Source organism: Fundulus heteroclitus, chromosome 20 (assembly GCF_011125445.2).
Source record: "Fundulus heteroclitus isolate FHET01 chromosome 20, MU-UCD_Fhet_4.1, whole genome shotgun sequence".
Taxonomy (NCBI): Eukaryota; Metazoa; Chordata; class Actinopteri; order Cyprinodontiformes; family Fundulidae; genus Fundulus; species Fundulus heteroclitus.
This window is the reverse complement of record NC_046380.1, coordinates 27,285,028-27,301,993: the sequence shown is the minus strand read 5'-3', so window position 1 is coordinate 27,301,993 and position 16,966 is coordinate 27,285,028. Positions and strand designations below refer to the sequence as shown.

Below are 16,966 nucleotides of genomic sequence, written 5' to 3'. Positions count from 1 at the left end.
AGATGAGGTTAAATTAATGCAGAACAGCATGGTATTGATCCGGGTACTGTGACTGTTAAGTCTTAATCGGATAGACAGTGGGGACAGACCGAAGCTAAAAGTCAAGTCGTTTGTGTGCTGGATGTGTGGGCTCTGCATAGACTGTAGAAGCCATTTTCCCGACCATAGACCTACATAGTCATGCAGTTCCTGGATGGAGGGACGATCAGTCCTGATGATGAGCTCTGCAGACCTAATTTTTCATTGTAGTTTGGACCTGTCCTGGTTGGTAGATTACCCAATCCACACAGGACAGACTGAATGATGGCCGTGTAGAAAACGACCTGAAGGACGGACCGTCTCTGGTGGGCCTTCTTCCGAACTGTGTCTGAGGACCAGCTCAGGTCCTGACAGAGAGTGGGTTCCTAAGAACCAGAAGAAGTCTACAAGTAGACACATTAAGCGTGGTGAGGGGAGGGAATGTGGAGGGTCCAGCATCATGTTCCCTGTCTTGAGTGGGTACAGCTCCAGGTGGAGATTATTATTAATAAGAGAATATTTTGAGATAGGATATTTGGGTTTCTTAAGCTGTAAGCCATAATCAGCGATATTAAAACAATAAAAGGCTTGCGATATTTCAGTTGATTTGTAATGAATCCAGAATGTATGACATTTCATGTTTTTTAATTGCATTACAGAAAATAAAGAACTTTATCACAATATTCTAATTTTCTGAGACAGTCCTGTACATATGTAGAACATTTAATTACAATTAATAAACAAACCACCTGCTATGTTTAAAAAATGTTAAGTTGCATACATTGAGAGAGATTTTAAGTGCTGATCATTATTCCTCATTGAATATTGAAAGAAATTTGGATTCAGTCTGTGTCAGGACTAGTCATTGTTCCTAAAAATCTAGTCACCCACATAACGTGTGGCTTGTTAATCCTACAGAGCTGCAGTCACTTCATCACAAGTGCTTTACAGCGTGTTTGATACATCCAACTTTAATCACCAGTCATAAAAAGCCCAACTTTGTGTTCGTCAGACTCCACACCCTGAAAAATGTGACACTGACCAAACAATAAATGAGTCATTTACAGCTTTTTCTTTTTCTTTGTTTTTTCTTTAAACCCATTTATTTATTTACTTTTTTACAGGTCAGTGTAGTTTGGCGTTCAGTGTGGAAAAAAGTTTAGACATTTTGGAGATCAGTAAATATTTTTGGTTTAATACTTATCTTTCAGTCCTCCTTTTTTTTGTCACATTTTTGAATGTATGCTCATCTAACTAATGTAGTGCAGAGGAGTTGGCTGGCTTTCTCAGTCCAGATTAATAAAAGCTAGATGGTTTATTATACATTATGGGGTAAGAGCTGGTAATGTCCTCAAAATTACGTCAAAATATCTTTGCATTAACAACACCATCAATATAGCTAGAAGGACAGCTAGACTTAATCATTTAAAAAAAATGAATAAAAAAATGACATGGTGCTGGTGGTAATACCTACATTTATTTAAATAATAGGTTTCAACATGTTATACATCCTGCACCCTTTTACTGCAATTATAGACTTTTTTAAAGCTGGTTGCATCCCAAGAAAAAGAAGGAAACATAGAAAGTAAATGAAACCTGTATAGTACAGGGTATGGCGAGCTTTGACCGCCAGGACAGCTAGTGAGGCGATCTGGCTGTGGGAACGGACATTTCGGAAAACGTCGGAGCACTTTTCCAACTAAGGGATGTCTTCATAAACGGAGCAGATACTTTCTCACCTAAAAACATCTTTGTTTGGGTCACAGAAAGTTTAATACGTCAAACTTTAATCACATTTTTGCCCTTCAACCCACAATGAATCCTGGGTAGGGTTGGCCACAATGGACACACCTTAGCCGTCTTTAAAATCTGTGGAAAAGGACGCATTTGTCAGCCACATTTGGAGGAGCCTTCGAATTTGGACGGCCCCTGTCCCTCTCTGATGTAATCGGCCCCCAAATGCGGCCCCTGAATTTGAGCTCGGGGCCCCTAATAGATCCGTATCTGTACTTAGTTCAGCTTTGAGACAGGAAGTAGTCCAATTTAACAGGTGCTTGGGTCACATGTCCAGACACAGCAAAGACGTATTATAAAAATAAACAGTTTATCTGAACCACATGAATATAAACTGAAGAAGCCAGTATGAAAAGTAAACCAGAATATTTACGCAGCGACCGCCCATCACTCTGTGTATAGGGCTGGGTATCATCTAGGATGAGCCGCTTCGATACGATTCTCAATATAGCTCAGCTTGATTTGATTTGACTCCAATGTCGATATTTATTACTTTCAGATTAATGCTCAATCAACAAAACCAGACAAATATTATATTTGTTAAATTTATTGAACACTGATATATTAACAGGAAAATAAAGTGCATTTGGTTCAATGCATTTAACTTATCACAGAAACCAAAAATGTGCCCAAATGTCTGATTTAAGGGACAATGGAGCTTCTAAAATCCTGTGGGCAATTCCTCAAATTCGTCTCCCGTGCACTTCCTCGTTGTGAACAGCTGTTATATCGCCCCCTAGGCGTTGGGAGGTATATCGATATTGAAAGCCAGAATATCTATATTAAATTGTTTTTAAAAACATCGATATTAATCTTTGTATAGATTTTTATGTACAGCCCTACGTTGTATAGATGGTAATAATAATGTATTTATACATAATGAAATGTTTTATATATATAAACAAATGTGTGTAAATGAAAGTAAACAAACAAAGCTTCTTTTTTTACCTTTTTAAAGCTAATTTTACTGCTGGAAAGCAAAAGCTATTTTTATAATAAGTCTTCGACAGATTTGTTGTAAAATGCTGTTTATCCCTAAGTTATTAACACCCTTGGCAGATTTAAATTTATCTTCATTCAACTGGGAAGTTTGTTGCTGATGGGAGAAGAGACTGGCAGCAGATAATAAAGATCATAATCCAAAGATAAAACGATGTGAAAGGAGTATCGTTGTGGTAAAAAAATATGATTGATATTCTTCCCATTGCTGTGTTACTATTCATGTTTAACCATGAATATAAATGTGTTATTGGTCAGAGTGCTCTATGGAGTATTCCCCTGATATTTTAGTACCTCTGTTCCAACCACAGTGGTTTGTGATGACCATCTTCAACTGAGATTGATCCTTATGGTTCAAATTGAACGTTTCATAATGGCTCACAGTGCAAGTCTTTAAGCCATCATCAATGTCAGGATTCATTTTCTTCTTGTTTTTACAGTCCACAGATGCTAGTGTTAAAAAGGCAAAGTTCAAGCTGTCAAACGGTGAAGTCTATCCAGGTTAATTATTGTAAATTCACTCAGCATGACCTTGGTGCAAAATGACCCATTTCCCCTAAACAACTCTACTGTTATTTCCTCTCCATTTCCACTTTGTTGCATTTTATAACCACCAAACCCCCATTAGGTTGTCACACGTGCATTCTCTTGCTTTGCGGTTGTCTTCGCTGTACAGAGGGAGACGTGTGAGCAGTCAGGCGCACATGCAAGTTATGACTAATTTCCTTGAGAGATTGAATGACAATAAAGTAGTTTTTCTTATGAAATCAAAAGATTTTCTAGAATATTACTCTTGAAGAAATAGCAAGGCGACCCGATTGTTCTCCTACCTGCCATGAGTCACTGAGTCTAACCTACATTCGGTTCTTTGAAGAAAAAAAATCACCCGTGTTGTGTAAAGGGTCACGATGCCAGATTTCGTTTTCCATGCTAGCTCATGAAGTTCAGCTCCGACAATCGCCTTCCTTCGAAAAATTACCTCCTATAAACCTTAAAAATATTTAGCTTAAGTATGTATAACACATCATTTTAGCAATTAGCATTTATCTGACATGACTAATCCAGACATTTTTAATGTCGACGCATTAAACCCATGGAGCAAAATTGTCATTTATTAGCAGATGTCAGATGATTGCAGATGTGGCGTCGGCTGTCTCTATTTTGTCATCTCAGATGGTGAAACTCCTTCACGCCTCTGATGGGATGTGAAAGAGTGTAGGTTGGTGTGTAAGAAAGGTGTTTCATGCTTCTGCTGTTTCAGTGAGAAATGTGTACCCGCTCTCCGCCGTTAATCAAAATCATCATCTTTTCTGAAACAAAATTCGTGCTTTTGTCAACAGTTTTGAGAAACGTAGAGGAAGAGGGTTGGGCCGAGACACTTCAAGAATATCTCCTTTCTCTGAATCACGTTAGGAGGAGAAAAAAGTTGCAAGGTTGGGTTAGATTTGCATAAAAGATGGCCTGCATAGCAGCTTAAGGTTTCTGGTCTGTTTCTCAGAATGCAAAATTTAACCGGCGCTGAAGTTCGAAGCGTGCTGCGGTTTCGCAGGGGGGTCCCTCAGCCTGGCTCTCCCTTCACCACTCTCATACCTGAGGACCCGGCCTTTGGTGACATGAGCCTTCAGCAGATGTGAAATTGGTATTGATGATTTGATCTGAAACTCATGCAGTCATACCGAGCAAAATGATTAAATGAAACTTATGGAGTAAGTTGGAGAGAGAGTTTTTCATACCCTGTTGAAGTAAGTACTCTTCAGTTGCGCTTTAGTTGCCATTTGCTGAGACTCTGTAGTGTTCGTCTCTATGATTGACCGCACTGATGTCTGAAGTATTATGTGGAAGAAGTATGACTGCACTTATCTTAGGCAGCAATATCGTGCTGTCAATCTAGAACAAGGTGGTCCAACGTCAAACTTCAAAAGCCAGATTCCTGCATGTATCAGACACATTAATAGGTTCAGATCACTAAATCATGCAGAGGCTCCGTACATTGGATCCAGGTTTGGTGAACCAAGAGGATGTCTAAAATGTGCTGGATCCCTGCTTTTGAGGACAGGAAGGGGACACCACTGGTCCACTGCTTTCAGTGGCCTTTGAAGCTTTCCTTTTTAAGGCTTCACTGACGAAGCATCATTTAGAATTGGGAGCACAGGTTTGTGTCGTTTATAGAAAATAAAATAAAAAGTCAAAATGGTACAAACGGGCTCAAACAAATACGTCCGCCCCCACTAAATTACAATAGTTTTACATTAGCCTATTGCGGAGAAGCCATACTGTACATCGTAGCAATAAGCAAAGGTGTAGAAGTACTTCTGACTGCACATTTGACAATCCGGTGTTCTCAGACCTGGTCGGCCTTAATTTCCCATACGGTTGAGGTTTGTGTCATTTCAGAAGTGAAGTTTAGCCTTCGTTATCTGTTGGAAAAAAACAAATTTAATTTATGTCTAGTAGAGCTGGACAATAATCGTATTTGCAATATGATCGGAATTTTGAAAGATGCAATTTCCAAATCGCAGAGGTCTGCATTTTTTGGCTATGTAACAATTAACGGATCAGACGCGTCCTTTAGGTGTTGGTAATATGTTTAAAGTGGGTTTGCCTCCACATGGAAGGGAAGAGAGTTGCAGCAGTGAGATAATCTAATAATATTATTTGTTTTAGAGTTTATATAATCATACGTTATTACCAGAATCTCACCATAACATTAAGAACCGGTCAAACTGTTCAATACATAGACGTGTTTGTTGGTTGCACTTTATATTAAACAAGGATTGATGTCCAACTCAATCAAAAGCTATTCTCATAAATGATAATATTCTGATTAATAAAAACACATTTCTTGTTTTGCATAGTCCTGGTTTACACACATCTTTATCTACAGGACATTTTTGTTGCTTGTGGTTATTATTATTATTATTATTAATAATAATAATAATAATAATAATAATAATAATAATAATAATAATAATAATAATAATAATAATAATAATAATTAGGGCTGGGCAAGTTAACGCGTTAATTTCGCGTTAATTCATTAGACTATTAACGGCGATATTTATTTTATCGCGCATTAACGCATGTTGCTCACATCATGCTTTCAGTCAGTGTCAGTCAGCACGCGCGCTGACTGCAGCGCGCTGTCACGGCAGCACTCTCCCCCTCCCCTCTCGTACATGGCTCAGCGGCGCCAGCCAATCAGCACGCAGGCTCAGCCTGGCCCGCGCACTGAGCTCTCACACAAACTTAATACACAAACAGCTGAGAGAGAACGCAGCAGCGAAAAAACATGAACAGAGGAAGTAGCACCGTTCGGCTTTATTTTAATACCGTAAATGAAATCAAGCTGTATGTTTTGTAAAAAGCCGGTTCATTTAAGTGGAAACACAACAAATTTATCTAAGCACGTGAAAAAACATGAAAACGTCGAGCCCCAGAAACGGAGAGAGGAGACGAAACTTCTCTCACTGCCCCGACAGACCCACAGACAGACGTCTCTGACTGAGGCGTTTCAGTCCTCCAGGGAACATCCAGGTAGATCAGTGGATGGATGGATGGATGGATGGATGTTACTGGAGCCCACACATAACATGTAATTAAGACCTTGAAAGAACCTAGTACATATATTAAAAAGTGTTATTTAAGATAAGATAACATTAGCTAATCCTTTTTTTATCCCACGACGGGGAAATTTATAGGATTAAAGCAACAGGCAGGTGCACACAACACAGACAAAATTACATAAGGATTGAAATATATAAGAGGTGGATTAGCGAAAAAACACTGAACATATTATTATTATTATTATTATTATTATTATTATTATTATTATTATTATTATTAAATTGTAATAATAAAATAAAAACCACAAAACCCAAAAGGTCAACAGTTTCATGATACATCAAGCTTAGGGACTGGCTAATATACAGCAGGTCAAAAAAGGCCATATTTTGGCTGCAGTGCTTGTTCTCTTATGAAGAAAAGATCAACTAGTGCACTAAATTCAATAGATGGGTTGAAAATATCCAGTATAAAATAAGTGCTACAAATGTTACAACACTTTTGTTCATATGGCAGCAGAACATTAAAATAAAAGTGCTCTTTACACTACTTTTGAATTCATTCTTGGAGTTTGTAAATACAATGCGATTAATCGCGATTAATCGCGATTAATCAGGGCGATTAATCGCGATTAAATATTTTAATCGTTGCCCAGCCCTAATAATAATACATTGGATTTGTAATGCACTTTACATTTATAGAAATCCCAAAGTGCCACATAGGAAAACAGGTAAGGTTAATGCAGAGAAAAGTTCAAATTAAATCGCAGTCTCACTTATGGCTGAAATATATCACAATTTAGATTTTTTTGCAAAATCGTACAGCCCTAGTATTTATACCCACAGTCCTGGGGTTAGACCTGAGTATTTCAGACTCCAGGTTTTAACAATCTGACCCAAATCTCTTGCCCTCAAATGTGAAAAGTGGTTTGAAACAATCAGGAACAATCCCTGAACCAACCAGGCTCCATCTTAAATTAAGAAATGATTTTAACGCCAGTGTGGCGCTCCACTGCAAAACAAGTTTTAGGTTCATCGGTGCTTTGGAGGGCGCAGACCTAGAACTGAGCTCTTGCTCAAATATCGACACTTTTGGGACTTAATTTGCAGCCGACATCAAGAACAAGCCAAATATCTTCTGGTTGGAGCTTTTATGGTCGAACAATACCAACATCGAGCTGTTTGGTCATAATAACATAAAGAAGATTTGAAGCTGTGAACGCCAACAGAACCATTGAAGTATTATACTCTTGCTTGCAGCTATCTTTTGTGCTGAGAATTCAGATCTATATATATGTAAACATCCAGTAATCACACTGTTTCTTTAATGTGATAAAACCGGCTGCAGATTCAGAGAAAAAGACGCCGCCTTTTTACATCACTGTTATTACTGGAAAGGACCACACTTCTATTACATGCCAGGTTCATACAGATGGTGTCTATGAGACTTGAGCTGTCTGCTTTCTAGGACATGACAGTACTTGCGATAATGTACCTCATCAGATTTTTTCTTTTTTTTTTTTTTTGTGCAAGAGTGAACAAAAACGCTAGTTTCCAAAAAGAGCAAACCTCATAATCAGTTTTTGGTCTCCGAACAAACCACAGACCACCTGTTAAAGGGAAAAGGAAGTTAGAGTAAATGTCTGAGGCAGACGCGGCGTCTGTTCTTTGAAACAGTCGGTAATTTGAAGTAGGGCTTGTGTGAAGTTTGCGTGAAGAGAGTAGAGCGGTACCATATTTGGACATTTTTTAACTACCCTTATCCAACAGATCAGTGCTTTCTGCTTTTTAGCATTTTCCTCTCTTGAGGAACACGAGTGGGTAATTTCTTTTAACATCCTTTCCTGCTTAAAGCAACATTAAAATCCCTCCTTCCTGCAGGATTTCTGTGATTTTTCAGTTGCATCCAAACCCCAATTTAAGTATTTGGGCGTAATGTTGGACTGAGAATTGTCTTTTAAACAACAAGTAAAGAAAACGACGAGTAAAATTAAATACAATCAACTTAACATTTGAGTCAGCCAAATTGTATTTTGGGGCAATGATTGTTTCGCATATGACATACTGCGTGACAAGTGTGGGAAAAGCATGGAAAACCACCTTGAAACCAATAGAAACAATGTATAAACAAGCCCTTCAGGTCTTGGACAGAAGGCCAAAGTCCCCTCACTACTGTGAAGTTTTAAAAACTCTTGAACTTGAAGTTGGGAGAACACGCTCAAACATTCGGACTCTACTCTTGTTATGATTCCGGCAGTGATTTCCCACCGTGCCTCTGAAACCTGGATCTCTATAGCAGCATCTATAAGAGAGCCGTCTATTTTTTTTTAGTATTTCTATTTTAGTATTTTTATTTAGTATTTCAGTCTTGTATACTATGTAAATGCATTGTCCCTTTTTAAATAAATAAATACAAAAGCAATACAGGCGGATCCAGATCCCTACCGCCTCCATCGCTGGTTTTAGCCCGTCTTTCTGTTGGGGGCCTAAAGAGGTGTTTGGCTCTGTGGATGCAGGTGTTCAGCAGCATGTATAGTTATTCACAGCATTTCTTTCATCTGTCTTTTACAGCATGGACGGCGGTGAGCTTTTCAGTCGAATCCAGGACAGAGGAGACCAGGCCTTCACAGAGAAAGGTAACACCTAAAATGAGCTTTTCATATGTCAGAACACCAAAAGGGAAAACCGGCTTCACGCTGTATGGCTGGGATATTAATTTTGCTACTTCAGTTGGTGTTGAGGTGCTTGTTGGATTCTGTCGCTTGTTAAAATATATATATATTTTTTTTAATTGTAGAGGCCTCTGATATAATGCGGAGCATAGGAGAGGCCATCCAGTTCCTACATGCAATCAATATTGCGCACAGAGATGTCAAGGTTTGTCTCATATTTTTTGTGTTTTATACATTATTATTCTGTATTTTCACCCCTCTTTCTCGTAAAGAGTAAAACAGCTAAAAGACGTGTGCGGGTACTGATGCCTTTTGGCTGGATTTCTGTGTGCTTCCTGCAGCCGGAGAATTTACTGTATTCTTCGAGGAGGCCCACAGCTCTCCTGAAACTCACAGACTTCGGCTTTGCCAAGGAGACAACCTCACAACACTGTTTAGATACTCCCTGCTACACACCTTACTATGTTGGTAAGAGCCTGCACCTGTCTCTTCATTGCTCTTTAGACACCGGTTAGTATGAGATTCTTACAGTATGAGAGAAGCTTGGGGGGAAATCTGCAGCGGTTTCATGATATTTGCATGATCTAATAGCTTACTTTTTTTTGTTGAAAAGAAAGCTAACATCTAGTGCTTCTAAAAATGTTACATACTGATTATTATAATGGTAATTTTATCTCTAACATTAATTTGGTTATCAGCCACTACATATCTTGGTGGTTTTTGAGTATTAAGACTTTTTGCCGGGTTCATTTCCTGCTTTACAGACATGCTGTTTGAAGTTTGCCAGGTATAGATCGGATGATGGTGCTCCTTTTGTTTCCACCGTTACAGTGGATGTTTTACTTTTTTATATTATATTTCTAAAAACCCAAGCGTCTTTTTTTGCATATAGGTTTAGCCACCTTACAGCTTCTGACCAAAAGTGTGCAGCAATAGGTGCGGGAGGGGCAGCATTTCTTTTAAAGTGTAGTTACGCCACAGTTCGGTCTTTTGAGGTGGAGGATTCCCCCACCCCCCTGGTCACTGGACATTGAAGGAAGCTTGTGGAGCCCAGGGGGCCAGAGCCTTATCAGTTCGGGGTGCTGGGTGAAGGCGCTGACTGAGCAAAGCCCGAAGCCAGCGCTGCAACATCTTTAAAGAGAAAAAGTCACTAGAGGGTCTGAAAAGTGCAACAGTGCTTGCTATGGAGGCACAAGCTGACTTTTTTTAATAAGACAGAACTGATTTTATATCCCAGAGGGGATGAGCTACCGACATCACTATTTCAGAGTTGCGTCACATCAACTGAAAGCAATGTTGATTCGAAATCCAATCCAAGACCACCGTTTAACCCTAGGAGGGCGCCACACTGATGATTTTAGACACAAAAGCAGGATTTCAACAATTAAGCACTAGTTTTTCAAAAAAATAATGACCAGGATATGTGGACAGTGCTATAAGAACACCATGTTAACAGTTTATTGGCAATGAAAGTTGATTTTGGGGGCGAGTTACCCGTTAAACAAGGCTCCATACGACCAAAGCAAACTCTGGCCAATCAAATTCGTCCAGCTTTATTATTCTTGCTATAAACTCGATTCTGTTTGCAGCTCCAGAGGTTCTTGGCCCAGAGAAGTATGACAAGTCATGCGACATGTGGTCTTTGGGCGTCATTATGTATATTCTGTAAGTCGGTCATGTGGTTCATTTTCATCTTTTTTTAGTTTGGCTGGTCATGCGTTTTTCTTAAATCTCACCTTTTTTCCATACCAACAGGTTGTGTGGCTACCCTCCTTTTTATTCTAACCACGGTCTAGCCATCTCTCCTGGGATGAAGAAGAGGATAAGAATGGGCCAGTATGAATTTCCCAACCCTGAATGGTCAGACGTGTCAAAAGAAGGTAAAACTGTGAACCTGAATTTGTTTTCTTTTAAACGGTCTGGGAAATAATTTGGAAAAAGTATTTTCTGCATTCCTTTCAGTGGGTTTAAGTTTAGCTGAGAAAAATGCTTCAAAATTAATAAATATATAATTTTATTGTTTAAACCAGTGTATTTAAAGCTCCAGTGAAAGTTTCTGCTTTCACATGTGAATCTTTAATAACACAGCTAGAATTTCATGACTTCACTTTATTATTTTTCATAAACTCCTGCTGGGGTATGAATGAAACTTCCCAATAAAATGTGATAGCAGACGGATTTCAAAACTGATCAAGAAATTGAAACTGATCAAGGTGTTTCATCTCATTTCCTTCTGTGGCTGCCTGCTAAGCTGAAAGTCAGCTCTCATTTTGAGTAATATGCCGGGTTTAATAAGAAAACTGAAGCTCTGTGGTGATGACATAGCCATCTAGTTTTTCTCCAATCAGCGGATTCATCGGTGGAATATCTCAGCACCTGAACTCGCTTTAAGCTCACAGTGAAGTAATCTGCTAAAGAAGCCTTACAAAGTATTGTTTTTCATCAGCAACTTTCTCAAAAGAAAGAGGATGCCTCTGGTGCATTCTTCAGAAAACTGCAAAAAAAAAAAAAAAAACTGCAGTAGAGAGAGGCTTTGTCTTCCTTTTGCAAATTTTGGCCAATTGCAGATTTCTCTTAAGTTGAAACAATACAAGAACAGCAATGAGAGTTTTTCAGGCTATCCTGCCATGAGCAATCATTAAGCATTTTGATTAGGAGACATCACTGTGTGCTTGTAAAAGCACCGTTGACGTAAAACAGAATTTTACTGATATTTGAAAACAGACAAAACGTTACAGAATTCATGTTTTTAAACTAACTTTAACTTTAATATTATTGCATCGATTAGCCTTTAGTGCATGCTAGTGAGGGTAGTTTAGTCATTTCATTCAGTTGTGTAGGCCAAGGTACGCATGTAAAGGTTGCAGGACAGCGGCCCTCCAGGATTTCAGTTTGAGACCACTGCTCTAGATCCTGATCTAAACTTTCCCAGTTCAGCACGTTCCATGTCAGGTGGAGCTTAGAAGCTCAAATATGAGATTTATCTAAAGGGATCCATGACTAGCTGAACATGTTTACCTAAATATGCTGTAAACTTTCTATTAACCTTAAAAATTGCTGTTTGGGATACGTAAAAACTCAGAATTACTTAAAAAATTGTATATTCTTTGTTATTTTTTTCACCTGCGCAATGCATCGTGGGTTGATGATGCGATTAGGTCCTACTGGACTGGAACCTACAGAGTTAACACAGGAAGGCTAACATTACTCAAGTTGTTTTTTTATCGCTTTATGTTTGACTGGTGAAAATTTAGACAATGCCACCCGCTGTCGCTGCTGGCTGTAATTTCAAAACCTAAAAAAACAGTAGAAAAAGTGAACTGAGTCTCCTGTTCAAAGTGAAAAGGTTCAACGTTGCTCATTGCTGTTTTGTCTGGATGGCGCTAGCGCTAGGACAGAGTGTACGTCCTTTATGCATTGCAGTGTAAACAACAATATTTTACTTAAATTTATAAAAACTAAACAGCTTGGTACATTGGTACCACTAATCGTGGATCCTTTTAACCAAGTAAAGCCTCATTGAGATTAAACATTGCATTTTCCAAGTGGAAAAAATTATATAACAGAGCACCTTTGTTGTACTTGGGTGTGCCTTTCTGGTTTCTGCTGCAAGTCTTGCTCCCTCTCACACCCCGACCGAACTGCAGACACGCCGTGGAAAATGCTGTTTTCGATTGAAATGCATGCTGCATCTTCAGCCTCTGTCTGCCGCTGAAAATGGGCGAACACTTCTTCACTCGGTAACGGCATCCACCCCAAAGGGTGGTGCTGTGAGTGTGGCCTCGTTTTTGGACCCTGTTAACCACAGCTTGGAGCTGAAAGTATGCAAATACCAGCATTCATGAACATGTTTTCTTTGTGCAGCTAAACAGCTGATCAGCACCCTCCTAAAGACTCAGCCGACCGAGAGGATGACCATCACAGAGTTCATGCATCATCCATGGATCAATGTAAGCGAACAAACAAAAATCTTCATCTTGATGTTTTACTGATTTCCTCGGTGCACCAACTTTAGACGTGTTGTTTCTTCTGTCTTCAAGCAATCAATGGACGTTCCCCAGACTCCACTTCACACCAGCAGGGTTTTAAAGGAGGAGAGGGATGCATGGGAGGAAGTCAAGGTGAGACACTCTTGTTTTCCCTCAATCTATAATAAGATGCAGTACACACGTGTATGAGGGAAATTCATTTAACTGAACGATTTGCTGTTTAGTTGCTTTGTCCACGATCCGATTTGAAATTGAGACAAAAGTTGCAGCAGAACATCTTCTTTTGCAAATGTTTGCTGCATTTTTTTCAATGTTCTTTTACAGATAAAAAAAAACTGCTTTATTGTTCGTAAATGTTTTAGTCTTGCAAGGATCAAACAGAATCAAGGTGACGTTATCTTGGGGCAATTATAATCAAATTTGCTTTTCAGTTTCGATTTCAATTTCTGCCCCCCAAAAAATTAAATGCTAAACCTACATGACATACAAAAAGCAAATAGTATCATATAGTCATTTAGATTCATTGTACATGGAGTGACCTTGCTGGCAGATGTTAAAACCTTCTAATGCTTTTCATCAGAAGATTTCAAAATCAGATTAAGACACGGATTGTAAATGCAGTATTGATCTAGTTTACACAGTCATGGTGAGAACTGCTGATTTGATTATCGTAAAGCCGGCAGTCACTCACACCCTCCACGGGGAGGGTTAGCTATAAAAGCTCTCTGCTAAGGAAGCTGCCTGTTGTGTCCAAAGAATATGCATGAAAAGTTTGGTGGAAGGAAAACTGGTAGAAAACGTAGCACAAGCAGTACGGATAATGGCAGCTGTGAACAGTTTCGCTGCAGCTCGGGTCACTGCTTCAAGAACAACCGCATACGTATGCAGGGAGGGGGCTAGAACTGTTGCATTCTGGGTGTCAAGCCACTCCTGAACCATGAACAACATCAGAAGCATCTTACCTGAGCTTAAGGAGACTTGATGGCCAAAGTCCTTTTCTTTTCTTTTTTTTTTCTTCTTTTTTTTTTTAGATTAAAGTAAATTTAGCGGGTTTTTTTTCATGATGAAATCAAGGTCCTGGGGTGTGTTGGAAGATCAAAGAACCCAATAATCCGATCTGCTTGAAGTCAAGTGTGATGTTTCCACAGTCGGTCTGCTGGTGTTGGTCCACAGTATCTGTCATGAAGTGTTAGAGCAATTCATGCTTTCCACTGCAGACGAGCTGGATGGAGGCTCTGATTGCGTTAACTAGCAGGACTTTTTTTTTCTTCTGTCTCTCAGGAGGAAATGACCAGCGCCCTGGCAACAATGAGGGTCGACTACGAGCAAATCAAAATCAAGAAAATTGAAGAGGCAACCAATCCACTGCTAATAAAAAGGAGGAAGAAAAAGTCCGCTGCTCTCTGAAAGAGTCACGCACATACACACCACAGGTTGAGAGGAGAAAGCAATAATTTGTCGACACGAGTCGTACTGCATGAGTTTCCTCAGTGTTTTACTTTTCTTGGCAAATTCTAAAGTTTTCTATAAGTGTTTTTGTTACTCGGCCATTTTAACAAGTTCATCACTCTGCTCCTTGCAGGGGGGGGGATGAGCCAGTACATGTTTTTTTTTTTTTTTTTTTTTTTTTACACCTGAAAAGAGATTATGAAATTCAGAAAGATGGAGGGAAAGCGGTGTTTTTGGGTCTCTCTCTCTCCTTCTCTTTTCAAGGTATCAGGTTGTGTACTGAGAGGGGCTTGAGTGTTGGAACGAAACACGAAGCCTTAGCATTAGATGTAGTTAAATTTTACCCCACAGCCCCCTTTCCTGTGAATGTCGTATCACGTAGCTAATTCCCAAAAACAAAAACAGAAACAAGGGAAGGTTTCTCTCTGTGTACGTGCAAAGTAAGCAGAAGTATTTAGAACTGACAAGAGGAATGTAAAGACGCTGTCCCGGCCCGTGGCAAACGGGCAGGAATACAGGCTGATTTCTGGGATTTGGACAGGAAGTGTTTGTCAGGTTCAGTTCGTCTGTATGAATGTTAAACTGAGGCCTATGCACTCACACAAGGGAACTGTGCCACTGACGGAGCACCTCACTCGTAGCCCCTTCTCTCCTACCTAGATAGGTGCTGGTCAGACAGAGGGAGAGCCAGGAAAGACACCCCCAGACCGACTCTTTCTTTCACATGTAGCTCACTGGAGAGGAGGTAACACACGATACTGTATTTTTTCAAGGATTTTTATGACCGTTTTAGCCTAGGCCTTACTGAGTATTGCTTATTAGCAAATAGCTTTTAACCCCCATCTTAGCATTTGGTTCAAGCTTTTTACCAACGTTGCCCTTCTGATTTTGAGAATACTGTCAGATTTTATTTCAGGTTAACGCTATGCAGACGTGTTTGTGTCAGCTTGGGATGCTGTTTTGTTTCGGTTACCTCTGATTGCAAATGTGTTGGGAAGATGTTCTGCTTCAATAGGAGGGATTCATTAAAGGAGCAGATTTGTGTACAGTGTTAACTGGGCACCTGGAGGCTCTGTTAAGGGTGCCATGATTAAACTCATCTGGTTTTATGTCACCATTCTCCAGCAGTTCTGCCCACTTCCTGAAGCACTGAGTTGTTTAGAAAGAACTATGGTGCACAGTCTAAACCACCAGCAGGTTACCACACTCAGTCGTCTTTGTCAAGCTGCCAGTGCACTTCCTAACTCACTTGAGATCATAGATCGATCATTTAGTCTTTTTGGTCTTTGTGAAATCACACTCACGTCACCATTTGTTATCACATCTTTATATCTCTCACAGTGGGAACGCTTTTTTTATTTTTTTTTGATTATTTTGAGCGCTCCCCTCGTCACATTTTTGCAGTGGAAGCACAGACGTGTCTGTCTTTACCCTCGTCTTTGAGTCTGTTCAGCTCCACCTCTGCCATACTTTTTGTCTGCTTCAGCTTTGGATTAAAAAAACACATGTAAAACAAACTGGTCTTTGTTTTTTATGCAAAATTACTTCTGATGAACAGTGTTGCACCACATGAAGACATTATTGGATAATTCATTAACATTTTTTTGTGTTTGCTAAATCTTTACTAAGAACTTAGTGTCTGGCAAAAGTGCAAATTTACTTTGAAGAGTATCTCACTTTGCCATGTCAGAATCACAAACATCAGCGCTTTAGGTTGTAGATTTATTTTGGGGCCTCACGTCAATTCAGAAGAGGGAGCATGCAGTAAATTTCCAGAGGTCAGGAGTGGAGCCTTGAATCGCTGCGTCAAGGACTAACAATTTGAGGCGTCTCCTCTACAGCCACGCCACATTACGCCCCTGCTTCATTGTGTTTTTATTGGGATTTTATGATATAAGAAGGAAAAGAAAGGAGAAAAAAATATATATATATATATATATAGTATAGTTGTGAAGTGAAGGGAAACCACTATTTTCCCCCCGCATTTTTACTAAATAAAAATCTAAAAGGTGCAGTGTGCATTTGTTTTAAGCCCCACGGCCTAATTCTTTTTCAGACACCTCTTGCTGCAATTGCTGTTGCAGGTTTTCCATTTTTTTATTTTACAAAATAACTCAGATTTGATGGTCTGGCCATTGACTGAGTCCTTCAAACACGTCAACATTTACTGCACCATTGCTTTGTAGCTCTGGCTGTATGTTTTGGGTTGGTGCCTCCATACAAGTCTCAAGCCTTTTGCCGTAGACGCCTCGTTGGGCGGGTTCTGCCTATGCTGCGGATGCGTCAGAGCGTCCTCCATGTTGAATGTGGCAAATCTGCAGTTAGACTCAGACACTTAAACAGTATAAGGGACTTTAATCTCAGAACATACTTTTATATTCGTAATATTTTTATTTTTGTAATATTACAAGTTTATTTTCGTATCCCTCTTGGCTTCATTCTCCTGACTTTATTATCGTAAAGAATAAAAATAATTATAAGAATC

General features: G+C 39.4%; 1 protein-coding gene across 1 annotated transcript in view; it reads left to right on the top strand.

The window, feature by feature from the left end:
• The window catches only part of mapkapk2a (MAPK activated protein kinase 2a), a 43,918-nt gene extending 27,920 nt beyond the window's left edge, over window positions 1–15,998 (top strand). The window contains exons 3-10 of the mRNA XM_012874894.3: window positions 8,943–9,007; window positions 9,169–9,248; window positions 9,385–9,511; window positions 10,633–10,708; window positions 10,799–10,923; window positions 12,908–12,993; window positions 13,084–13,164; window positions 14,314–15,998. Coding sequence (XP_012730348.1) covers window positions 8,943–9,007; window positions 9,169–9,248; window positions 9,385–9,511; window positions 10,633–10,708; window positions 10,799–10,923; window positions 12,908–12,993; window positions 13,084–13,164; window positions 14,314–14,439 — 766 coding nt within the window. The 3' untranslated portion in view covers window positions 14,440–15,998. The remainder of the gene's footprint in view (window positions 1–8,942; window positions 9,008–9,168; window positions 9,249–9,384; window positions 9,512–10,632; window positions 10,709–10,798; window positions 10,924–12,907; window positions 12,994–13,083; window positions 13,165–14,313) is intronic.
• Window positions 15,999–16,966: the final 968 nt, after the last annotated feature.